Source organism: Doryrhamphus excisus, linkage group LG18 (assembly GCF_037039965.1).
Source record: "Doryrhamphus excisus strain RoL-2023G ecotype Guam linkage group LG18, RoL_Dexc_Guam_v1.1, whole genome shotgun sequence".
Lineage (NCBI taxonomy): Eukaryota > Metazoa > Chordata > Actinopteri > Syngnathiformes > Syngnathidae > Doryrhamphus > Doryrhamphus excisus.
Genome location: NC_136374.1, coordinates 7,379,689 through 7,405,584, shown reverse-complemented (window position 1 = coordinate 7,405,584; position 25,896 = coordinate 7,379,689). Strand labels below are relative to the sequence as shown.

General features: G+C 42.9%; 1 protein-coding gene across 3 annotated transcripts in view; it reads right to left on the bottom strand.

Moving 5' to 3' along the window:
* The window catches only part of plxnb1b (plexin b1b), a 75,663-nt gene that overhangs the window by 15,648 nt on the left and 34,119 nt on the right, over nucleotides 1-25,896 (bottom strand). For 2 of the 3 annotated variants that reach the window (XM_058054224.2, XM_058054225.2), the window contains exons 2-16: nucleotides 25,022-25,092; nucleotides 21,730-22,885; nucleotides 18,448-18,630; nucleotides 11,982-12,110; nucleotides 11,628-11,728; nucleotides 10,332-10,464; nucleotides 10,059-10,215; nucleotides 7,705-7,813; nucleotides 7,363-7,471; nucleotides 5,106-5,984; nucleotides 4,159-4,293; nucleotides 3,960-4,082; nucleotides 778-871; nucleotides 490-656; nucleotides 224-375 (exon numbers count right to left, since the gene is read on the bottom strand). In XM_058054224.2, coding sequence (XP_057910207.2) covers nucleotides 224-375; nucleotides 490-656; nucleotides 778-871; nucleotides 3,960-4,082; nucleotides 4,159-4,293; nucleotides 5,106-5,984; nucleotides 7,363-7,471; nucleotides 7,705-7,813; nucleotides 10,059-10,215; nucleotides 10,332-10,464; nucleotides 11,628-11,728; nucleotides 11,982-12,110; nucleotides 18,448-18,630; nucleotides 21,730-22,875 — 3,617 coding nt within the window. In that variant the 5' untranslated portion in view covers nucleotides 22,876-22,885; nucleotides 25,022-25,092. The remainder of the gene's footprint in view (nucleotides 1-223; nucleotides 376-489; nucleotides 657-777; nucleotides 872-3,959; nucleotides 4,083-4,158; nucleotides 4,294-5,105; nucleotides 5,985-7,362; nucleotides 7,472-7,704; nucleotides 7,814-10,058; nucleotides 10,216-10,331; nucleotides 10,465-11,627; nucleotides 11,729-11,981; nucleotides 12,111-18,447; nucleotides 18,631-21,729; nucleotides 22,886-25,021; nucleotides 25,093-25,896) is intronic. The other variant, XM_058054226.2, reaches the window with a different exon arrangement.

The window sequence follows — 25,896 nt, the reverse complement described above, 5'->3', positions numbered from 1 at the left end:
TGGATCAGAAAGTGTGTTGCTCCAGCAGTGTTCAAGTTAAAGTACGGGCAACTACTAAAATGGGACGGTGCTGGGAAGGAAGGACTAAATATGGTGGTTTGCCGGCGAAAACGCGAGGACTGAGCGAACTCATCACAACACGCACAAAGCTGCACAAAATGCATTTACAGTGTTCAGGGCTTCTTGTGGGTTCAAAGAGATGATTTTACCCCCACTTCAGTACCTGGAGGAGACTTCATAGAGATTGGGTATGACCCTGCAGGGCACACCAGCCACTAAGACAGATGTTAGGATGTCTTCAGCCTTCTGTCCAAGGTTGGAGCCCGTTATGGTCACTAGCGTTCCACCTTCCAGCATGCCAGACAGCGGCTCAATCTGCAGCAAATTGAGACAACAACTTTCTTGCAACATGACAGTCATGGTGCCACAACTTGAAAGATGACTTGCTGGGAAGACCATTCACTATGTGAGGGAGATGGAGGTACTCACAGAGTGAATGACAGGAGCGGGGCATGTCTGCTGCACCGCGTCACGGCACGATCCGGAATACAAACATGTGGCCTGTGCGCCACCACACCACACGCAGCCGTACTTGTGGTCGGCTGTGTGGCAACGACTGCAGTCGGAGCGACCCACGGAGCAGTTGTACAAAGTCACTGGAGACACGCACACAACACCATCAATACATGCAACCTTCCTTAATTCGTACGCCTCGACAATACTTGGAATCTTTCAAAAAAAAAACTGACATATATAAAAATAAATAAAAGAAATCACCATATAGATCGGGAGAGCTGTCAACATGGAATGTGTCCCTCCTCTTCACATACACCATAGCGGGGTATTCTTCCGCTGGAGCAGAATATGTGTACTAGAAAAGAAAAATGCTTTCATTCAGACTAGGCATTCACTCTAGTCCATTACAATGTTAACGTGTACTTTCTCAGTAGCACGTGCAATCATCATTACTGTGTATATATATATATATATATATATATATATCTGCACTGAAAGGAGAAGCTCTCCAATCTCGTTGTACATCTTGTATAATGACAATAAAGGCCATTCCATTCCATTCCATATGCGTCTCCCTTAAACCATTACCTCTGCAACATATGCTAACTAGGAACCTTAACGTTACAATCCAATTGCAACATATGCTAACTTCCTACCTTGCTACCACTTCTTTCTTCAATTCAATACTTTCTCACTTTCTCAAACAAAGTTCTGGCACTTGCAAATATTTCAACAGCTGTACAGTAATACCTCGTTTATAGCAGTTAATCGCTTCCTTAACCGGCAGTGATGAGTGAATTTCCGCAATGTAGGAGTCCTTATTTATAAATTGAATATTTTAGAAAACAGAACACCAACAATGTTTACAACATTCTAAATACAGTTTTTAACCCTATTAGAGCATTGTAGACATGGAATAACATCCCTACAGTCACCTTCACCTTTATCACCTATTACCCACTATACTGTAGTAGACATAATAAGACTTGTGTGTGTTGCTGTAAATGTGTTCGGGGTGTTGAATTGGGGATGGACAGGAAGTGACGTTGAGAGTTGAGTACTTGGCACATTTAAAAAAATGTAAAAGTTGAAAACTGAGATACAGCCTTGCAGGTTTATAAGCAACAGCAGTTTTAAATAAATGAGAAGACATTATTCAGGGGAAAAAAAGTGTCCCTGCTAGTGTTTCCCACATACTGTATGCCAGAGGAGTATTTGAAGCGCTTGTTGACCTTAATCTGCATGCACCTGGGACTGAACCATTGCATTCTTCTAGAATGTTAGCCAAGCAGGTGGTACAAGACACCTTAGGGAGCAGTGATTGCAGTCACCCAGGATTCATGTGGGAAGGTCAGGGTTTCAATAACATGTAGCTATGGTTGCACAGCCCCTGGAATGAAAAAAGGGCTTTGGAAATGTCACTGGGAATGAGAAAAGGGGGAAATAAAGACATGTTTTGCTTGTCTAGTGTACTTACTACTTCTGCAAATGGGAATGACTGGTTAATTCGTGGTTGACTACTGCATTTTACTAGTTACAAAAATGTATGTTGTACTTCTTCCTGGGCTAAATGAAGCATGTTCAAGCATAGACATGGCTAAATAGACTAACTAAATGAAGTAATTGTGAAGGTAGGACTGTATTCTGCATCGACCACACACAGGCACCAGACTTGTCACTAACGTTCCCAAGGGAACACATTTACTGCGACACTGCTTAAGCAGGAGTTTTCATTACGTCTTCATTGGCTTATTTTGTCTACTCTATTGGGTAATATGAGTGTAAAGCCGGGCGGCACGGCGACCTAGTGGTTAGCGCGCAGACCTCACAGCTAGGAGACCAGGGTTCAATTCCATCCTCTGTGTGGAGTTTGCATGTTCTCCCCGTGCATGCGTGGGTTTTCTCCGGGTACTCCGGTTTCCTCCCACATTCCAAAAACAAGCTAGGTTAATTGGTGACTCCAAATTGTCCATAGGTATGAATGTGAGTGTGAATGGTTGTTTGTCTATATGTGCCCTGTGATTGGCTGGCCACCAGTCCAGGGTGTACCCCTGGACAGCTGGTATAGGCTCCAGCACCCCTGTGACCCTCGTGAGGAAAAAGCGGTAGAAAATGAATGAATGAGTGTAAAGCCATTTAAACCTGCCATTACAATACATTACTGTAATGTAATGACGGACATACACTGGAAGTACTCTGTCTTATTTATGCCTTATTTTCTTTGATTATATTTGCTACAATGGGTAATACAAATGCAAAGGTCTACGAGTATGTATATGGGTGTCTTGATGGCTCTAAAAACAATAAAACGTATTTAGAAAATTGTAAACAAGTTTTCTATGACATAAGTACAAAAATATTCCATTTATTACTTCCCCTAATTGTAGTGTGGCAGTTATGTTTCTGCCAGCGTTTTTATTTGTGTTCAAAATAACTTGAAAAGTTGTGAATGGATTTTGATACAATTTTCAGGAATTGTTGGAAATGGGATATGGAAGAATTGATCAAAATTTGGGGGTGACGGATAACTGTCTGAATCCTGAAATGTTTGAAGAGATCATTTACAGTAACACTGTAATACCACTTATGCATATAACTCCACAAGGACACGTTTCCAGCAGGTTCTACAAAATATCAAAGATTGATCCAGATAATGGAATAATTCTGGATACCATGAACAAATGAAGCCATAAACACGAAAACAGAAATACTATACTGTATAAATGAGTATGGCGACTAACTTTCTTCAAAAGCTGTGGAGCTTGAGACACAAGAAAACCGCCATTACGGAAAATGTGATTTTTGTGACCAACTATAGAACTAATGTTGATTATTGTGAATGCAATTTCTAATGATATTCTTTGAATGCAATGAATCCAAATGTGTAGATAAAATAAATGTATGACAAATATTTATAGTGTTAATGTGAATACAGGGGGAACTATGGAAATGTATGGAGTGCGCTTCTAGTTGATACTGAATCCTACTTCGTGGAAATTCAATTATCGAGCCTAGGGCTGGAACCAATTAACCGCCATAAATGAGGAACGGCTATACCAAGTTCATCATCTAAATGTGTGTGAATGCTAATAAGTTGAAGATGAATTGAAATGTGGAATTTTGGAAAAAGTGGGATTTTTGGGGATAATCCAAAATCCAAATGAGTAAAATGTCTTGATGTTATAATGATTTGAATGGGTTGGTAATGTGGAACACTCATTTTCAATGTTTTTTTTTCAGTGTGTGGATGGATAGGCGTCATGTTCTCAATTAGAATGAACATTGGAATGATGGAATGGGTTGAGAAATGTAGAACTAACTGAGTATCAAGAAATGAAGAGGGATAAAAATATGAAATTACGCCATGTGAATAATCTCTAGCATTGACCAAAATAACCTTGTGCGTATATTCTGTACAGTTCTTTTGTTATATAGCAACACACCTGGTGCAGTTGACAGGTGATGTGAAAGTTGGATGGATTGACGTCATCGGTCTCCACATATGCATCCACGACCACCGTCTGCCCCTCAATCACTAACACACACTCGTAGTTCAACTCTGTGTCCTGTTGAAACAAATTACTTGTTTGGGTGAAGGATTACTGCCATTGTTAACGGTGCATGTGTGTTGCATTGTTGTACCTGATATAAATGTAGGTTGCGAGCTAGTAACGTGATCTTCCTTTCCACTCTGACAGGTAGTAGTGATGAACCCTGCACCTTCTCCACACAAGGACAGGCGGAAGAACCCCAGCTGACATAGGAGCCCTCATCCCCCTGTAGCATCAACACAGGAGCATACACAAAAACTCAAAACATATCACAGACACACATGCAACAGGCCATCAACCTCTATTCATTCTATATCTCTGTCTACTCCGATCCATCCATCATCTTCTGCTTATACAGGTCCGGGTCACAGTGGCAGCAGACGCCCATACTTCCTGGTTCCTGGCCGCCTATTCCAGCTCCGCTCCGCTACACCGTGACATACCAAGGCCAGCTGTGAGACATAATCCCTCCAGCGTGTCCGACGTCCACCCTGGGGCCTCCTCGCACCCGGAAGACATCCACAGGGCTCGAGACCCGATGCTGGAGCCACCTCATTATTATTAGCAACTCAACGCACGATCCACTGTGGAGCTCATGTGTCAGCTTTCCACTCATGAACAAAAGCCGGGGAGATACTTGGCTGACATCCATGGCCTCAGGTTTGGAGGTGGATTCTTCACACTCAGCTGTGAACTGGCCCAGTAAACGCTGAATGTCACAGCTTCGTGAGGCCATGAGGAACATCATACCAAACTGTCTCCTCCCAAAAAGTGCAACTAATTTGCCAGCAAAGAGTTAAAAGAGTTAAAAACTGCAAAACATTGAAAAACATGCACACATAAATAATAATCTATAATAAAAAATAACAAGGAAAGGAGTAGAGGTGATGGTGAAGGAAAAGAGGAAATAAGGAAAGACTTGGGTGGTCCAACAGTGGAGTCCAATTAGATGTGTAGATAAGCGAGTGGCGGTTGGTGCCTTCTAAAGAAGTAGAACGGAGTAGAACAATGAGACAGTGCCTAAATGCCTAAACTCACCGGGAGAAAGGCGTCGGCTGGATCGTACTGGTAGTCAAGCTCTGTGTCCACCAAGTGGTGGTAAGCTGGAGATGCATGATCAACCTCGCCGTCGCCTGAAAGCACGGTAGCAGCTGAAAAAGTAGCTGTGTCGTTTTCTGCAAGGACAGCGGGGATGCCGTCTTCTTCTTCTTCGGGCCACAACACATCAGGGTCCCTGCTTTGAGACTCGGTCTGAGAGTCTAGCCGGGGTATTGGAGTCGGTGCTTGGGTTGGATCCGGGAAGAGAGAGGCTGGTTCACTCATAGGAAAGGGTGTCGGCAAAGAGGAGCCGGTTGAAGTCAGAGTGAGCGGATCTACTGAGCTCTGTGTTCCATCGGGTTGATGAGTGATTGGCATCTCTGTCGTCACCTCCAGGCTGTCAGGAGTTGGGATCACCAGAGGCATCACAGGCTTCAGATCCACACCAATAGTGACCGGCGCCAATTCTGCACTTGCTGTGAATTGAACATCCTCCAAAGTACTTTGAGTGCGGAACAAAACCTCTCCCACACCCTTCTTGGTGGTGACGGTGGTGGTGGTGTCCACAGGTGGAAATGTCATTGGTGCGGGTTTGGTGATTGCCAGTGTGCTAGAAGGCTGGGTGCTGATGGGGGTGCTGGTCGTCTGAGGAGCGACGGTGTGTGGAGTCGTGGTTTCAGGAAGGACGGCCTCCTCCTGAGTCGTCAATGCAGGAACAGAAGTTGTCGTCGTGGGAGTAGTAGTAGTCGTAGTAATAGTAGTACTTGTGGGAGGTATTGTAGTGGTCGTGGGCATTGCCGTTGTTGTGGTGGTGGTGGTGGGGGTTGTGATAACTTTAATAGTTTTTGTAGTGGGCGGGGCTGAGGTGGGGAGTTTAAACTGAAATGGGGGAGGGGCAGGGGAGGAGGGGTAAGACAAAAATGAAAGTAAAAGGAAGAAGCAACACAAATGGAACTTAACTGAACACAAATGAAGCCTTTGATGAGTTGCCACCTATTGTTGCTATGTACAGTAACATTTGGACAAACTTATAGGTTAGAATTTAATCATGAGCTTGTATTTGCATTTTTAGTTTTTTCGATCATTTCAAGAGTGTCCTCCTCATTAATGGTGATAAAACGTTCCATTTCTAATATTCTGTTTGCTATTTTCCCTATTTGTCTTTCGCCGGGAGTGTCAAATGCTGACATGTTGACAGAGCACAGACGGCGGCAAAACAAACGCTGTGTGTTCACGCTCGTGCACTGTTCTCTGATTGGTTGTTTCACGGACACGATACGGACAGTGGACAGCTACGGGGGCTGATACTGGACATGGTTAAACTCTATATTTTATCAGTATCACTGCCCTGGGCTTTGACACAGTATCATTTCGGCCTTTTTCCCGTATCATTCATGGGCGGTTTCTAGGGTACAGGGACAATTAATACTGTAGTATGTGATAATTATAGGTTATCACATGGTTTGTCTGGTATCAGGCCTTCGGTCTGGGGCTGATACTGGCACGCGGGAGCATGATACTGGGCCTGATACCAGACAAACCATGTGATGATCTTATTATCACATACTATTTAATCATGAGTTTATTATCACGTACTATTTCATCAAAAGACCATTTTGTTTCCAGAAAATGTTCAGTTTATTACATGTATTATATCTAAACAGTGTAAACACAATAATTGCAAAAATATTTCAACAATAATATTTTATCAACAGTCTTATCTTATCAATGTCTGACAATTAAAGTTCCATTAATCAAGTTTGGATTTTTTGGTGACTGGAGAAGCACTAGGCACTAAGCACTCGTGCGCTGTTCTCTGATTGGTTGTTTCACGGGCACAATACTAGAGCAGCGCGCTCTGAGTGGACAGCTACGGGGGCTGATACTGGACATGGTTAAACTCTATATTTTATCAGTATCACTGCCCTGGGCTTTGACACAGTATCATTTCGGCCTTTTCCCGTATCATTCATGGGCGCTTTCTAGGGTCCAGGGCCAATTAATACTGTAGTATGTGATAAAGTGACGTATTTCATCCCCTACAAAGATATCACCACCTGAAAGACTCACACAAGGCTTGGTGTGTGATGTGGTCACATGACACACTTTGGTATCAACTAAGGGAAAAATGCTGAATATGAAAAGGTGATCTGATATTATTTTCCCCGCTGTATCGACAACTCTCATCATCAATACCATCATGCGTTCTTTCCTTGCCACCCAAAAGCATGTGATGAGAGGACTTGTCACAACTTACATGCTGGTTGTAGATGATCACTCCCTCCTCGCAGGTGGGCTTGTGCGTACACGTGTGCTGGTGAACACACCAGTTGCAGCCCCACTGGCTCAGAACACAACCATGACAACTGTCGATGACAAGTGAGTAGAAAAGTGTCATCATCTCCTGTTGTGGTTGTTGTTTAGAAAGGAGTGTGGTCAAATTACACAAACAACAAACAAATAACAGCAATTCTGTTATTCTACTCTAGTGTGTCAACCTCGAAAATAAGATGAGTAGAAACGAGGGAAAAGCCGAAGAGCTTGATAGAAAATCCTATCAGTGAATGAAGGTGAGATGATTAAAGAGGTGTTTACTCACAGCATGCTGCCAGATAACTGCTTAACAGCTGTGCAGTCATAGAAGGTGAAATCTCGCTCTGCCACTGTGACGTCACCAAAACGAAGGGACAAGGGCACCCGGACAAAATCTGCGGTGACCACAAAAGCAGAGGAATCGTCAAAAAAAGTTTTGCCTCGTTTTGTCAAAATTTTTTCAGTTTGTGTAAAACGTAGTGGGCATCTTTTTGCGTTATTTGGACACTGTGTGAGTACAACTATCTTTCATGTATTTTTTCCATCACAAAACATCCTTGTTAGTGTGACATTAACATTTCACTTTCATTGAAACAACTGTGGGGCTGCACGGCCATCTCTGTGTGGAATTTGTATGTTCTCCCCCGCATGTTCTCCGGGTACTCCGGTTTCCTCCCACATTCCAAAAACATGCTAGGTTAATTGGTGACTCCAAATTGTCCATAGGTATGAATGTGAGTGTGAATGGTTGTTTGTCTATATGTGCCCTGTGATTGGCTGGAGACCAGTCCAGAGTGTACCCCACCTTTTCGCCCGAAGACAGCTGGGATAGGCTCCAGCACGCCCCCGGCGACCCTCGTGAGGATAAGCGACTTGTGTTGAGAAACACCATTGAACTCAAGAAATAACTCAAACATCAAAACACCAAGATGGAGTCCGTGTTGCTGCCACATCATGTCGTGGCAACAACCATGCCTTCAGTGATGGTGAAAGCAACAAAAACAGCTTTTGTGTAAACATTTTTAGCTGTCTGGAATGGATTTACATTATTTTTTATGGGGAAAATGAATTTAGTTTGAGTATGTTTCAGTTAGAGTCTGGAACAGATTGTCACTAACCAAGGTTTTACTGTATTACGTATTATCAACTGTCTTCTAATACAGTTAGTGAATTAAGTGTACTTTTGTACTTGTTGTTTCCCTGTATCTCTACACAGTAATACAGATATGGTACACCTAATACAGCTAAGAGTGGGAGTGACTTTTTGTGATTATTTTCTTGATACTTTATGTTTAAATGTAACATTTCCAACTCATTCATTGTATCATCTAACCACCAGCTAACCTTCAACTCCGACACACACACACACACACACACACACACACACACACACACACACACATCTTTTTCATTTACAACATCCATTTAGAACATTTTTTTTATGATTACACAATTACCAGACCTGCAGACCAAATAAAGCGGATATCAAAGCATAGAGTTACTAGATGACATAAAATACGGATTAATCCAGTCGCCAAGAGTAGTTTTGTTTAACAGATGAGATCGGCCTAAATTCATGGAAACATGATTGGATTATATGTCTGTATGGTTAGGGCGGGCACGCAAACATACTCAAAGACATGCAAATGCCCTCCATCCATCCATTTCCTATGCCGCTTATCTTCACGGGGGTCGCGGCTATGCGGCAGTCTATTCCTGGTCTGCAGGTCTGGTAATTGTGTAATCATCAAAAAATGTTCTAAATGGATGTTGTAAATGAAAAAGACTGTGTGTGTGTGTCGGAGTTGAAGGTTAGCTGGCTGTTAGATGATACAATGAATGAGTTGGAAATGTTACATTTAAACATAGTGTCGAATGTCAAGAAAAAAAATCACAAAAATCACTCCCACTCTTAGCTGTATTAGGTGTACCATATCTGTATTACTGTGTAGAGTTACAGGGAAACAACAAGTACAAAAGTACACTTAATTCACTAACTGTACTACAAGACAGTTGATAATACGTAATACAGTAAAACCTTGGTTAGTGACAATCTGTTCCAGACTCTAACTGAAACATACTCAAACTAAATTCATTTTCCCCATAAAAACTTATGTAAATCCATTCCAGACAACCAATAATGTTTACACAAAACCTGTTTTTGTTGCTTTCACCATCACTGAAGGCATGGTTGTTGCCACCACATGTCGCAGCAACACGGACTCCATCTTGGTGTTTTGATGTTGTGAGTTATTTCTTGAGTTCAATGGTGTTTCTCAACACAAGTCGCTTATCCTCACGAGGGTCGCGGGGGCGTGCTGGAGCCTATCCCAGCCTTCTTCGGGCGAAAGGCGGGGTACACTCTGGACTGGTCGCCAGCCAATCACAGGGCACATATAGACAAACAACCATTCACACTCACATTCATACCTATGGACAATTTGGAGTCGCCAATTAACCTAGCATGTTTTTGGAATGTGGGAGGAAATTAGGACATAATTGAGTTAGAATAGGATGTAGTAATATAGTATATATTATAGTAATAATATACAGTAGTATATACAGTGTGTGAATGCCCATAATGAGAGAGGGGGAAAACTGACTCAACACAAACATAAGAGGGGGGAAAAAAAAACTCACCCTGTCCTGGAGGCACCCTCGGGACTTGGCTGGTGTGTGGAGACTGGCAGGTGACACCCGTCCCAGTGACAATGGCAGGACTACGAATGCCATGGAAGAAACAGGAGTAGGACTCACCCTTTTCTAAAGCTGGAAGATCTGGAACTAGCAAAGACACCTACAGAGAGATCATGGTTGGCCAGGTTAGCATCCTCTTGAAATGTCAGTATTGCTGAAAGCCAAGCCAAAACATTTGAAAACAAAATAATAAGATGAAGAGCATTGTTGGCTTACTGTCCTGCTTTCCTCCCTGCTGATGTTTGATGGGTTGAGTTGCTGGACAGCTAGACACTGCTGTTCCATGTCAAAGCTCCAAAGCCACTGACCAGATTGCTTCCCACGACCACACTCGGACTGCAAAACACATCTACGTACAAAACAATAGTCTGCCTTCATTTCTTGTTAGCTTTTAGATTAGATTCTACTTTGTTATTGCTCATGTCACTGGTACAGGGCAACAAAATGCAGTTAGCATCCAACCAGAAGTGCAATTTTATAAGTACCTTAGTAGTAAGTAAATGTAGAAATAGAATAGAGCTTTAAATGGACAGATCTATGTACAAACTATAACAGGCTGTGACTATAACACAGTGAGGATATATATGACTATACTATGGCTATTGCAGATTATACAGATTATAAACAGTATGCACAGTATGGATGTGACAATATATAATAACAGTAATATGTACAGTATTGCAATGAAGTGACTATTTTACGTTAAGGTGTTACTCATTATGTTGGAAAATTGCTTGATATCCTATTGGCTGATTGCCATGTGTACATGTACATTCATGTACATACAGTAATACAGTTGTTGCTTGTTTATCATGGTTAATAAGTGAATTCCGCCATAAGTGAATGTTTATATTAGAGCCCTCAAAATATGAAATAACACCCATGTAGTTAAGAGTAAGGATCGACCGATACATCAGCCGGCCGATATATCGGGCTGATATTTGCGTTTTTTTCCTCGTATCGGTATCGGCCGATACGCGCGTGGGTTTGCCAATGTATTTTTCCATCGCATGATTTACAGTCAGGCATCCGCTGGGAAAGCTTTGTGTTGCAACGGACCCCGCAACACACGTAGTCGCGGTACCCCGCCCCCACTGTTGAATCACATCAAGGGCGCGTTTCCACAAGTAATAGAGTTAGCTTGCTTTTAACACTTTACTAAGCCCATCACAAGATAAATTTAAACTATGACAGAAATGTTTTGCACATGGTTGAATATTTATATTTATTTATATTATATATTTACATTTCAATAAATATTTGTTTAAACATGAGACCTGTAATATTTGTTATCATGGTCATTTTTTCATGTAAATTGAGGGATCAAACCAGTATCGGCCACAAATATCGGCCCAAGCAAAATCGGCCATCGGCTAAGGGTATTGGAAAAAAATCGGTATCAGCATCGGCACCAAAAAAAACATATCGGTCGATCCCTAGTTAAGAGGTTGTTTGTTTGTTTGTTGGTAAAGTGTTACTAGGCTGATGAAAGTCGGCTGCGGTGCACCTCACCTTCCCTGGAGGACACACCAGCCACAGTAGGGGTCATGGGCTTGCAAGCAGGAGTGACAGTCTGGGTGCTGCTGGCATTCAGCCACAGGTCTCTTCTGCAGCTGAAAGCATAACAATGCTGCAGTGTTCAGTCGTGCAAAGCATTCACTATAAGCTCCCGTCTAACAACACATGACCCACTTTCCTTACACACAACAGTACAAAATGGAAATATGGTCATTAGGATAATCCCAGCAATGGATGGTGAGTTTCGGAATAGAAAGAAAAGCATCCCTCCCAGGTGAACTTTGTCTTCAGATTTATTCTGGCAGAAGAGGAAAAGGCGCTTAAAGGTCAACATGTTTTTTTTTTTACCATGTTATGTGTCATTATGAAGAGATGCTCTTCCTCTTGATCCAGGACAAGGTCTGAACTAATGGCTGTGTTCTGTTGAATGGAGGTTATCGAGTACTCCTCCACTTCCCCATTTGGCCCCAGGAACACCTGAGGGAATTCAAACAGACCAGGGTTCAGCAACCTTTACCATCAAATGAGCCATTTTGCCTCCAGTAAAGAAAAACAGTCTGCAGAACATGACACAGTTTATAAACTTTTTAATCCCACTCAAATGCTACCTGTTACACCATGAGAATTCAACTCACATGATGGTGAGCAGAATCCAGAAACATTGCATTGTAAACATGTCCTCAGCACAATAATCAGCCAAATTAACAGGAGAGCTTTGTCCCTTTCTACATCTTCCAGAATCTGTACCTACTCCAGGTGTATTTTTTGGATTTCATGCTTCCCTGTTTTAATTAATTCCACTCACGGCTCACACAAGCACGCCCACTCTGCTGTGGTTGGTCACACTTCCAAGTGCTTGGGAGGATTTTCGGTGTTGTGCCGATAGGTGTCGAACCCAACTTTATAGGAATTGATCATAAACGGCGATTTATCTATTTAAAAAATATCCGCTTCTAACACACAGCCATGTGTGTTGGATCCTGAATTCAATCCAGAAGTAGAGACTGGACAGTCCGGAATTTCTCAAGAAAAAGGTTACTTCATGACGTCTCTCAATGGTAAGTCGGTTTAGCGCTTTAGGTTTTCTACAACATTGGTAATGTGTAATGTTGTCATTACATGTTTTTTGCGGGACTACCAGTGTTTTAAAAAAACTCGGGTAGAGTCACTGATAGTGGTGGGAAATGGCTATTAGAAACTCCAGACTCGGTGCGCTTGTAATTTGCACCTCGCTCCCTGTATGCACACTGTATAATGCTACATATACCTTTGTTCCATGACTTACACAAAATAAACAACAGTTAGGACACTAATATATTGTTTTTTACTGCTTGTTATTCTGACTCTTGGACACGACCAAGTAAGGCTGGAAAGGCTTCTGGCTTCAGCAAGTTTGTCGGCTAGTCCAGCTGCATACTGGCCAATGTACACAAAACAGTCTGGTGTGAAATACCATTGACATATTAAAATGGTTCTTTTGCTTGGAGGGAATCAGAAATTCCAACTACTTGTGCCTGATGTTTCCCTCGTTAGGAATTCTAAACAAATGTAGCTTTCCCTTAGACCCAGAAGTTAGGGGAGGGGAGAGAACCTGGCCTCCAGTCCATGCCCATATAAGGAAGCCCGGCACTCTGTGACATCACAAACTGACAGTGTTAGAACTCCCCCTGAAACAGAGCATTCAGAGCCATCCCAAATTTCTTTCAGGGCTCACTTCAAACCTCATTATCTGAAACCTTGGAATGGTTTAAGACAAGAATAGAACATTTTATTTACATTTATAGGTCAGAAAGGTGGAAAAAGCATAATAGGTCCTCTTTAAACCTAATTTGTTTCTCTGGGTGATTAGTTAAATTCATGACAAGTCAGTGATGATGATGATTTAAGTTATAGTCTATTAAATGTATAATTAATATTGTATTGTATTAGTATCTCTATAATACCACCATAATAAGATTAAGTAGCATTATTAGGTATGTTGATTGTTAAGCATTGGTAACACTAAAAGGAGGGTAAGTAAACTTAACAAGGAAAAAGTTTCTTTCATACTGCTGCTCAGGTTTTATTGACATCAACACGTAGGTCTCATTTTTGCAGTATAATGGATTTTATATATACAAATATGTGTATGAACTTTCCGCTCCATGGTGTACTACACTCTGTTCCATTTATTTGCAGCCGAGTCGACAGTCTTAGTCATTTAGTGTCCTTGAACTGAACAAACTGTCCCCGTTTTCCCTTGCAGTCAGAACGCAGTGTCGATGAAAACGCACATTTCCTCTGTTTCAGGGTTAAAAAAAAAACAAAAAAAAAAATCACAGAGCTCAGCATGGGAGCCGCAAACAAGGAGGCTGAAGAGTTGCATTTGGCGCTGGAGCCATGTGTTGCCAACCACTGAAATAGACAAATGGTTTCATGTTACAACTACCAGCACACTGACAAACAATCTCCAGCAAAGAACTGAATACAAATGTAACAAAAGGTCAAACTACTCAAAAAGTCGCTTGGATGTCAATTTGCATATTACAGGAATCCCTCTTTTATGGGAGTTAATTTGCTCCAGACCAAACCATGATATATAAATTTCAACAAAGTAGGATTCCTTATAAATAAATGGAATGTTTTCGTACTTAGAAATATAGTTTATATTTAGAAGCCCTCTAATCATGAAATACCGCCCCAATAGTCACCTTTACAGCCCTATTACCCAATATGGTAGACATAACAGAACTCAAACAGAAAATTATTCATTCATTTTCTACCGCTTTTTCTTCACGAGGGTCGTGGGGGGTGCTGGAGCCTATTCCAGCTGTCATCGGGCGAGAGGCAAGGTACACCCTGGACTGGTCGCCAGCCAATCACAGGGCACATATAGACAAACAACCATTCACACTCACATTCATACCTATGGACAATTTGGAGTCGCCAATTAACCTAGCATGTTTTTGGAATGTGGGAGGAAACCGGAGTACCCGGAGAAAACCCACGCATGCACGGGGAGAACATGCAAACTCCACACAGAGATGGCCGAGGGTGGAATTGAACCCTGGTCTCCTAGCTGTGAGGTCTACACGCTAACCACTCGACCGCCGTGCCGCCCAACAGAAAATTAGAGAAAACAAAAAAAAAAAACAAGACATAAAACCAAGTACACACCATCAACAAGTCCTGTCCCTCACTTTTATTTATACCATGTGGTAAATCAGTATGCCTTGGTACCAAACCAAGACAAATGCCATTAGGATTACAAGTACACCTCTTGTGTATATTACAACATTGTGGTGTTGCTGTTTGTGATTCCAAAGCTGCTTTGATTTGGGTCAATAGTGGAGTATATAGCCTGACCAACTGGCACACTTTAGCCTTTAAAAGTCGTTTACACGCATCAGCTTCATTCCATCTAATATGTCATTCTACATTTTAGTGTGTGTGTGGGGGGGGGGGGGTCGCGGTGCTGCAACAAAGACTCTAATCTTCCTAATGGGAACATCCAGCGCAGTTCAGGAGGAAGAGCGGACAAATCAACTGTCAGCTAAGGCTTGGACATCTGTGTATTTGTGTGTGTGTGTGTGTGTGCTTTCAAGCTGGCGGGATGTTTGGCCAATGTGGTGCAGCTGACCCTTCAGGTATGTGGAGGATTCAAGGTCAGTTTTGTAGTCCAGGACTCTTTGATCTACAACCACAACCCATTCAGGCTGGAATAATTTGGATGTCCACTTTACACCTCATTACTCCAGCTACACCGATCCTTAGAGAGGAAAAAATCACTCCAACGTGTTCCAAATAAGACGGGACAAACACCATAACAGAGCTGCCAGCAACATAAAAACATTTTGGGATGAAGCAGGTCAGCGGTCTGACTGCTCTGTCTTTATTGCAAACATCTCATTTAACTCTTGTGTTGCTGTTATTTGTCACTGAGCAATCATGCTGTGATTTTAAGAGGAATCTATCCAGCGTTTCTATTATCATTTATTTATCCCAGAGGTTTCCAAAGTGTGGCCCGGAGCCCACTTGCGGCCTGTGGCTGTTTTTCACTTTCACACAGGGCCATTTATGTTGGGATTTGTGTCTCCCTTCATAAGAAAAAAACATTTAAAAACTGCATTTTGTGTTGTCATTGACTAATATTTAAATGTGTTTGATGATCTGACACTTTTTCACAGAACCGTATATAACTACTGGGGGTGTCGCGAGATTAAACTCTTAAAGCAAAGGGATCGCAGGCGGCTCCATCTTGCTTGGGACATAAGACACGGGGGACAAAAGTGACAGAAGAAAGTTCATTCGTATTCTACACATGTTTTTTTTCTCTCCCACAGTGCCCATAAACATGACATGTACATGTGTCGTGGCCATTATGCCCCTCCACAGATAGATTGCAGCTCTGTGGGAAACACTGCTGTCTACCTATGCTCAAAGGAGTACATGTGGTATAAAGTATTTCCTATGTAAGGCTGACTGGGCCGAGAAAGAACAGTATTTGTCCACAACACCACAAAATGAACTCAAAATAAACTGTGGTATTCATACACTTTGTTAATAACAATGACAAAACTAGTCATGAGTGCAAAGAAATCTAAAACAAAGGGCACACACAATGACTACATGCACGGAATATTTCTGTACTATCCAGAATACTGCAAATATTCTGAAAACTTGCATATCCACTAGCAACTGCCTGTTTGGTGAATGCAAATGCCTGTTAAGTAGTAAAGTAGTACATTTTCCCCATCTACAATCACCATCATACTTTCCACCTTGTACACCAGCATACAATGTACTGCATTATGAGTATGTCTTTCTCTAACAAGCCGCCCAAGCCCTGAAGGGTCTAAGGGGTTAAAAACATGACATTGTTGCGGTCTGCTGTCATGCTGTCAAGGTCTTATCATATTGAATGTGGCTCTGTGTTAGCAGGCTACTAGCCAGCGACAAACGCTGCACACCAAGAACATGGAGCTCTGTTGGCTGGCGACAATAATGAATGGCTGCTTTGCAGCCCCTTCAGTGTCATGATGTCATGGTCATCATAGTACATTAATGGTTGCCATTGTAGCACAGGAAACCTCAACCACTGGCCACAAAACCACACAAAGAGCAAAGTGTCTGCAGGCTTGCTCTAAATTCATAAATGTCTGATAGCATCAAAGCACCACCTAAAATCACAGCTCTGCTTACCGTCCCTGTACATTGGTTTTCAGGCCCAAAATAGATAAAGTTGTCCTCAGATGTTGCTTAGATAAGTTTCTTATAAAACAATGCTGGACTCATAACATGACCTTCCTTTTGTCTCCTTGTGCTCCTCCGCCTGAACTCCTTCTGAACCCGCATAAACACGATGTGACCCCACTGGACTCAACTCAGAGGATAGTAGAAGCAACCACAGCTTAAAGATTTTTAGGCAATGTGTGCAGAGGCTGACTTCCCAATAGAAAAGTTAGCCAGGCTACATCCATTTCTCAATAATTGGGCAAAATTGTCCATTGATGTATTTTATAAGTAAATACGATTTTTGCATCATTTGCATTTAGGCACTAGCCCAAAAAGGACACATGCTATGTGGATAAAAAAATATGCAGTAAAATGCAAAAAATTAAAACAAAATTTAATGAAAAAAACAGAATTTAGGAAAAACAAATACAAAAATGTCCTGACATGGGCTTAAAATTAAATATATAAAGGCTGCACGGAAACCGAGTGCTTACACACTCACAGCTAGAAGACCCGAGTTCAATTCCACCCTCGGCCATCTCTGTGTGGAGTTTGCATGTTCTCCCCGTGCATGCGTGGGTTTTCTCCGGGTACTCCGGCTTCCTCCCACATTCCAAAAACATGCTAGGTTAATTGGCCACTCCAAATTGTCCATAGGTATGAATGTGAGTGTGAATGGTTGTTTGTCTATATGTGCCCTGTGATTGGCTGGCGACCTCTCCAGCACCGCCCGCGACCCTCGTCAGGATAAGCGGTAGAAAACGAATGAATGAATAAATAACTAAATGTAAAGTTTTCCCATAAAGCATTGTGTCTGAGCAACGCATCCACTGGGATGCTGCAGTGACGTCAGCTTCCCTCTAGGCACTGGGCTCAGTAACAATGCACCAAAAGTGTCACGCCTCTGTTTACTGTCTATCTGTACATTGTTTTTCAGGCCCAGAATAGATGAAGTTATTTATGAAAAGGTGCTGTCTGTCATGGTCGGGCATTCCCACATATTTCTTTATGCTCAGACCATGCAAGCCACACCCCACATGACCCTCACACGCAGGAAAAGGTGACATGAGCTTCTCAGACTCTGTGGGACTCTTCACTTGTCTCCATCCACCGTCATAAGAGAGGTGTGTGGCTTGTCATGATGCACACACACTAATTACGCTAAAATGTTAATATAATAAATGAAAAAAAATAGTATTTTTGTATAATTTATGAATATCATGTATGCCATGAGTAGTTGGGATAGTCCCAGTGGGTGTATCTGTCTGGGGACTGAATGTACACCCTTCCAACCATTCTACCGCCTGAGCCAAGCCACCCAATTAAGTTCCTGTGAGATTATTTCTGGAGTAAGATCAGCCTGAAAGCTTCTGCTTGCACGCACTGAAAGGATGTTATTCGAAACTTGACTGACTGGCTGGCATGACAAGACGGAGTGGTTAGCTCTGGAAGATGAAGAAAGAGTCCAGTGGCCACAATGATGCCAACTGAATGATTGATTGTAGCATCTAAAATTGGCATATAGAAGAAACAGCAACACTAATACTGTAGGGGAGATGAGCCACCCTGAAAACGTTGGGGGTGAACTGTGTGGGTTTACCTTGTGCAGGTTGCCCTTGGAGTCTCCCAAGAATGCGATGCTGTGTCCCTCCCGCACGCTGACTGCAACAGCTGTGAGTCGGGCAGACGGGCTGTCCAAAATGGTTTCAGCTTCCACGGCAATCCGGCTTGCCATGGGGCTGGGCGTGTGATCCGAGCCGCAGGGGTAAGCATCCAGAGTGTTCTGTCAGGCAGGATACAGCACAGGAACGTCAATGCAAGATGGTTGGAAAGTCAGCAAAGAATATTCATCAGTAAAATGCTAAATTAATTTCTCATAAGCATTGGGGATTAGTAAAAAATTGCAGGTTAAATTTTTTTTACACTGCACAAATTGGATTTCCAGTCAGCCATTTTAGGGTTTAAACCACAGGGTCCCGAGACTCCAATGACTGGAAAAAATACAATTAAACAAAAATATAACAAAATGCATAAATTAACCTCTTAAAGTCGGACCTGAGAAAAAAACCTATCCAATATAAATGATGCCCAAGTGTACATAGATGATGTTGATATGAAAGACTTGGATGGTTACTGTACATTTATGTGTTTGTGTACATTGTATGTGTTTCTAAAGCAGGATTTATGGTAATGGTTTTATTTCATTTGAATATGCATCATATTACAATTGACATAATCAGTTCACTGTTTCACATGTCCAAAAGGAGTAGGAAGAAGCAAAGCTTATTAAATCCTACCCCTCCATCTGGTACTTTTACAGTCAGTAACAGTTACATTTGTTCACTTCCTGCTTTCCTGATATAATTGAAGTTTTTTGTAATTTCATTCATTCATTCATATTCTACCGCTTTTCCTCACGAGGGTCGCGGGGGGTGCTGGAGCCTATCCCAGCTGTCTTCGGGCGAGAGGCGGGGTACACCCTGGACTGGTCGCCAGCCAATCACAGGGCACATATAGACAAACAACCATTCACACTCACATTCATACCTATGGACAATTTGGAGTCGCCAATTAACCTAGCATGTTTTTGGAATGTGGGAGGAAGCCGGAGTACCCAGAGAAAACCCACGCATGCACAGGGAGAACATGCAAACTCCACACAGTGATGGCCGAGGGTGGAATTAAACCCTGGTCTCCTAGCTGTGAGGTCTGCGTGCTGACCACTCGACCGCCGTGCAGCCTGTTTTGTAATTTTTTTTTTTTATTTAATTTTTTTTGTCACATACCGAAGTACAAGGTGATATGAGCATCCAATGCCATAATGGGTACCATAGTAAATGTCAATATAGTGATATATATAGCACATCATGACTGGTTCAAGACTCTTCATCCTTGTATTTAGCAAACATCAACTGCTTGTATTGTTTCTTGAATTGGCTGATTGTTGTGCATTGATTGAGCTTATAAAAAGGAAAGTGAAGAATAGTTCAGATTTGCAGAGTTTGTGAATCGATGGGTGTGAGTAAAATATGTTTTGTGTGTTTGATTTTTAACTCCATGTTTCTGGCTCGCACCCAATCCATCATGGCACCAATAGTGTTGTGTGCGGCGTACACCTTCAGTGCCCTGGCCGAGTGATTGTGGTTACACAGTAGTGGGCGCATGTTGCTGACAAATGTCATGCAGATTACATTCATGTGGACTTTTTCGGGCCACAAGATAGAGGACTTTTGATGAGGTGTTTTTGGCCGTGTTTAACTCCCACAGCTGCTTCGTCTTTGCGTGAGACTCCCTCGTCCTGTGGTGAGGATGGACAGCCCTGGCAAAGAGGAAGTCTACTTTGCCTGGAGTTCCCAAACAGGAAACCAATTGATATAACATTGGGAAAAGCTGGTTTTCAACTGCATTCCTGCACACGCCCTTTGTCAGCGTCATAACACAAAACCTCTCATTTGTACTTTGCCTATTCAAACACATGACTCGATCAATAAAATATTTTTCCAACATTGCAACATACCTTTGTGTGTAATATTTAACCACAGTGCCTTTATATATTATTAGGGGTGTAATACACGTATTCCTAATTTTTTGGTTCAGTACAGAGGAGCATCCAATTTATATACTTATATTACCAATATAGGCGGCACGGCGGTCTAGTGGTTAGCGCACAGACCTCACAGCTAGGAGACCAGGGTTCAATTCCACCCTCGGCCGTCTCTGTGTGGAGTTTGCATGTTCTCCCCCGTGCATGCGGGTACTCCGGTTTCCTCCCACATTCCAAAAACATGCTAGGTTAATTGGCGACTCCAAATTGTCCATAGGTATGAATGTGAGTGTGAATGGTTGTTTGTCTATATGTGCCCTGTGATTGGCTGGCCACCAGTCCAGGGTGTACCCTGCCTCTCGCTCCAGCACCCCCGCGACCCTCGTGAGGAAAAGCGGTAGAAAATGAATGAATGAATGAATGAATTACTAATAGATGTATATTCTTTAATACATGAAATGGTGGTTTCTGCTTTGCATGACTGATATTTTTATATTCTTGTCCATGACTACTTTATCTGTCCTTGCCAGGTCTTGTACATGTCACCCTCTACTGAGACCCAAATACAATGCTCAACATTGATCCCTCCCTCCCCAGTGTTGCTATTCAGTGCCTGCACCACTTTGTCCCATCCAGCTTATCTGTGTAGTCACTGCTGTTCCACATCAGCAAGATGACAACACGAGAATATGTCAAAGCGTGTACGACACGGTGTACAATACACACCGCTTCCAATCTTAGTTGACATTTTATGTTTTATTTTCATTCATTCATTCATTCATTCATTTTCTACCGCTTTTCCTCACGAGGGTCGCGGGGGTGCTGGAGCCTATCCCAGATGTCTTCAGGCGAGAGGTGGGGTACACCCTGGACTTGTTGCCAGCCAATCACAGGGCACATATAGACAAACAACCATTCACACTCGCATTCATACCTATGGACAATTTGGAGTGGCCAATTAACCTAGCATGTTTTTGGAATGTGGGAGGAAACCGGGGTACCCGGAGAAAACCCACGCATGCACGGGGAGAACATGCAAACTCCACACAGAGATGGCCGAGGGCGGAATTGAACCCTGGTCTCCTAGCTGTGAGGTCTGCGCGCTAACCACTACAGCGCAGTGCCGCCCTAGTTGACATTTTATGCTTTATTTTCACATAGTTGAAAATTACATTATACGTATGTTATATAAAGTATATAAAGCTCTGTTTTACCCGTCCACATACTCACATTGAGTTTTGCTACATGACCAATTATGTAAATTAGACACCCAAAAAATGCTAAATTGCAGACCTGTGGCAATCACTGAACGTAATTATTGAGCGTTGTGTTACTCACCTCTGGAAGGGTGACACAAAGGGACTTGACTTCATATTCGATGTAGGCCGCCTCCATCCCAGACTCTTTACCCATTTGTGTGTAACACAGGTCTCTGGTTGCATTAATCCTGCGGTCCACGTTTTCCAGGTTGAATGTACATAGCGCAGAGTCCTCGCTGGGTCGGGTTGACGAAGCCAAACGAGTGGAAAAAACCCCAAGAACAACCTCAGAGCCTGAACCCACTATGCTGTCCTTTGATAGCCCGAGCTGAACCGCTTGGAGGAGATTATAATTTTTCCCTGCCCGAGAACGACACGTCAAGGGAACTTCCACGTAGGAGTAATAGGCTTGGTCATCCAAACATATACGGGAGACGTACGTGCGGTACTCGCGTGACTGGGACTTCAGGTCCCGCCTGTAGAAGAAGAAGTACACGTGATGGCGGTGGGCAAAGGATGCTACGAAATGATGGTCATATTCAGAGAGGCGACCCGCCACAGCCAACTTTGCAGTTTCCTCATAGGAAAATATTGGATCCTGGTCCAGGTTTCGTGTGGAGATGGGTGGGTGGCTGCTTGTGTAGCCTCGCCCGACAAAAAGAAGCGGTTGCCTGCCAGGATGCGACTGAACAATGAGGCCGACCGTACTAACATTGGGATGATTTGCCGCGACGTATTGGGTGTCCACCGGCCTCTCAGTAGAGAACAACACCTTATCCACAGAATCGAGACTCCGTTTTTGGCAGATCCCTTGGTTTACACTGCCACAAGTAATCAGTTCCATGGAGTATGGGTCAACCAGCAAGAGCTTATTGTGGTTGCTGGTGAGCCTGGCCTGAGGGCAGTTACTCTCCGTAACGGGAGGCAGGCATTCCCGGCTGTCTTTGACAGGTCCGGTGCGGTACTGGAGTTCCTCCTGGAGAAATCGGTCCAACTGGAACAAGTTATCCTGAGCGCCCACATAAACGCGACCCACACGGGGGTGAGGGTGCAGGGCCAGGTGCTCAAATTCCGTGTCGTTCCGTGTAAAGGTGGGATAAGGTGTCGAAGAGGGGTCGACCAAACCAGACGAGGAGGCTAGAGGCCAGCCGACCGCCAACAGCACAAGAGATAGCAGCGATTGGACTCCATTGGCTGGAAGACAACACACTACCCCCGGAGGCATGGCAGCAGATCTAATAGAAAGGAAAGAAAAAAACAGGCTGTTCATTCATTCATTCATTCATTTTCTACCGCTTTTCCTCACGAGGGTCGCGGGGGTGCTGGAGCCTATCCCAGCTGTCTTCGGGCGAGAGGCGGGGTACACCCTGGACTGGTGGCCAGCCAATCACAGGGCACATATAGACAAACAACCATTCACACTCACATTCATACCTATGGACAATTTGGAGTCGCCAATTAACCTAGCATGTTTTTGGAATGTGGGAGGAAACCGGAGTACCCGGGGAAAACCCACGCATGCACGGGGAGAACATGCAAACTCCACACAGAGATAGCCGAGGGTGGAATTGAACCCTGGTCTCCTAGCTGCGAGGTACGCGCGCTAACCACTTGTCCGCCGCCGTGCCGAAAAACAGGCTGTTAATATACCTATATTTGAATAACACTTGGTTTTACACCCATGCTTATAGAGCTCTTTGTCGGGGGTTGAGCGTGTGATGCCAACACCATGAGCAAGCACAACACACGTCAACTGTTTAGCCTGTTAGCTTCCTAGGGAACAGGGTATTATTGCAGCTGCAATGGCTTATATTAAAGCTGTAAAACATAACATTGTGAAAATATACTCATCCATCCCGAGTTGCACACACACACACACACACACACACACACACAACCACACGAGCGTGCTAAACTAAGCTACCCCCAGTAGCTTCCATTCACGCTTCATGTTTAGGTTGGGAGGGGGCTGTTTAGTGTTTGTATCCACCAGGATTGAGCAATCTGCCAGGGAAATACTCCCCCATACGAACGTCTTCTCATGACACCAGCATTCATTCACATGAGTCACACACACATGCTAAACTAAGCCAACCCCCGCTAGCTTCCATTCACACTCTGGAAAATGAGATTTTGCCAAATTTTCACCAACATTCATTCAGATTATGCCAATTTCCGGGATAATTAAGTCGCACACATGCTGCTGCAGTAGTATGCTCTGCTAAACTCAGATAACCCTGCTAGATGCGTTACATTAACGCTTAATTTGGACTCTTAGGAAAAATAATCAGACTGCACTTCCGGAATAACAAACAAAGAACAGACTGTGTACATATATTTATATTTTTTAATAGATGTGTCTGCACCTACTTCACCAAAACAAATTCCTAGTATGTGTTTGATCATACCTGGCAATAAACCATTTCTGATTCTGATTCTAGATTGCATTCATACTCCATAAGACAGGAGTTTCAAAGTTTTTCCGCCAACTTCTCCACATTTTGACATGTGTTAGTTCAGGAGGAGGCAGGTTAGTGTTAGTGTGCAATAATTATTGAAACAAAAGTAGGCAGGTCCATAAATTTAGACACCCAAAACAAAAATGACAAAATTATTCAGAAAATCCTCCTTTTTTCAGAAATGAATGCTTCCTATAGCTTCCAACGAGGGTCTAGATTTTGGTTGAAGGTGTTTTTGACCATTCCTCTTTCCAAAATGTCTCCAGTTGAGTCAGGTTTCATGGTTTCCCAGCATGGACAGCCCACTTTAAATCACACCATTCATTCATTCATTCATTTTCTACCGCTTTTTCCTCACGAGGGTCACGGGGGTGCTGGAGCCTATCCCAGCTGTCTTTGGGCGAGAGGCGAGTACACCCTGGACTGGTGGCCAGCCAATCACAGGGCACATATAGACAAACAACCATTCACACTCACATTCATACCTTTTGGAGTCGCCAATTAAACGAGCATGTTTTTGGATGTTTTTGTCTCTGCTTATCTGACATTTTTCTTGGCCTGCCACTCCGGGTCTTAACTAGAACTGTGCTTGTGGTTTTACTCCTCACCTGAGTGGAACCTGACAGCTGAAATCTCTGAGCTAGCTTCTAAATCCTGCCCCTAGACCATGATGTTGAACAATCTTTTCTTTCAGGTCATTTGACAATTGTTTTGAGGCTAGTAGTGTACAGTGGGAGTATGCTCTTGTGTGGAGCTGAAATAGCGAAGTGGAATAAAATGCATACTTTGAGAGAAAGTAAGCATTTTCAGGTCAATATGGGTGCAGAGTACGAAAAATGCATGATGTTGGCAATAGTTTTTTTTTTTTAAATTCCAGACAGCTAAAACGTAATGAACACTTGGACCACTCACCATTTGTTTTCTTTTGTGTTTTACAGAGGCGTGCCACCTCTCGACCTCTTAGCAGTTCTTGTGGACATAACCTGAAACACAACAGGAAAAACCACATCAATCAATGTCCTCGTTCCATGTGACTCCCAGCAAGCTCAGATCAAATGCCAAGTTTGGACTCAATCACTGCAATACATTTTTTAAAACAATAAATAACTGCAGTCTACTGAAGGTCGTGGGAAGGTTCTTCCAATTCCTGTCAGATTAATGTGTATGTCCTTTTTTGCATGTAAAAAAGCACCCGGTAAAGTCCTGTCAAGCCAAGAGGGCTTTAAGGACCTTCTAGTGAATTGGTCCAAGTAAAAGATCTTCACTCATTGCTAGGATACAAAATACAAAAGGCCTTTGGTTGTCCAGTCTCCGCGAGAAAAAAAGTGGTTGAAAGATTGAGAAGCATTAACAGAATCAGACAAGCTAACTGCGTAGCCCATGTTCACTGTCAATACCGTTTTCTTACTCTACTTCAGGGGTCTCAAACACGCGGCCGGCGGGCCATATGTGGCCCGCAGGACACTAGTTTGAGGCCCCCGCCTTGATATGAAAGTTTAATATTAGTGCGGCCCGCGCAAGTTTGATATGGATGCTGTATGGTATCATGTACCCAGAAAAAAATATTACGTTTGATTAATGTTCATGTTAAAGGTTAAATAACTGTTAATAGTTATCCTCCCTATCCGTGTGGAAGTGGTAAGTTTTTGGCTATTTAAGTTTAAAGGAAATAACTTGGAGGCTACCGTTTAGGTCGCTAGCTCTCTAGTTTGCGAGTTAGCATGTGTCTCAAGACCCTGCAGTTGCGCAATATGTTGTAAATAAAAAGAGTATAAATGTGACTATAG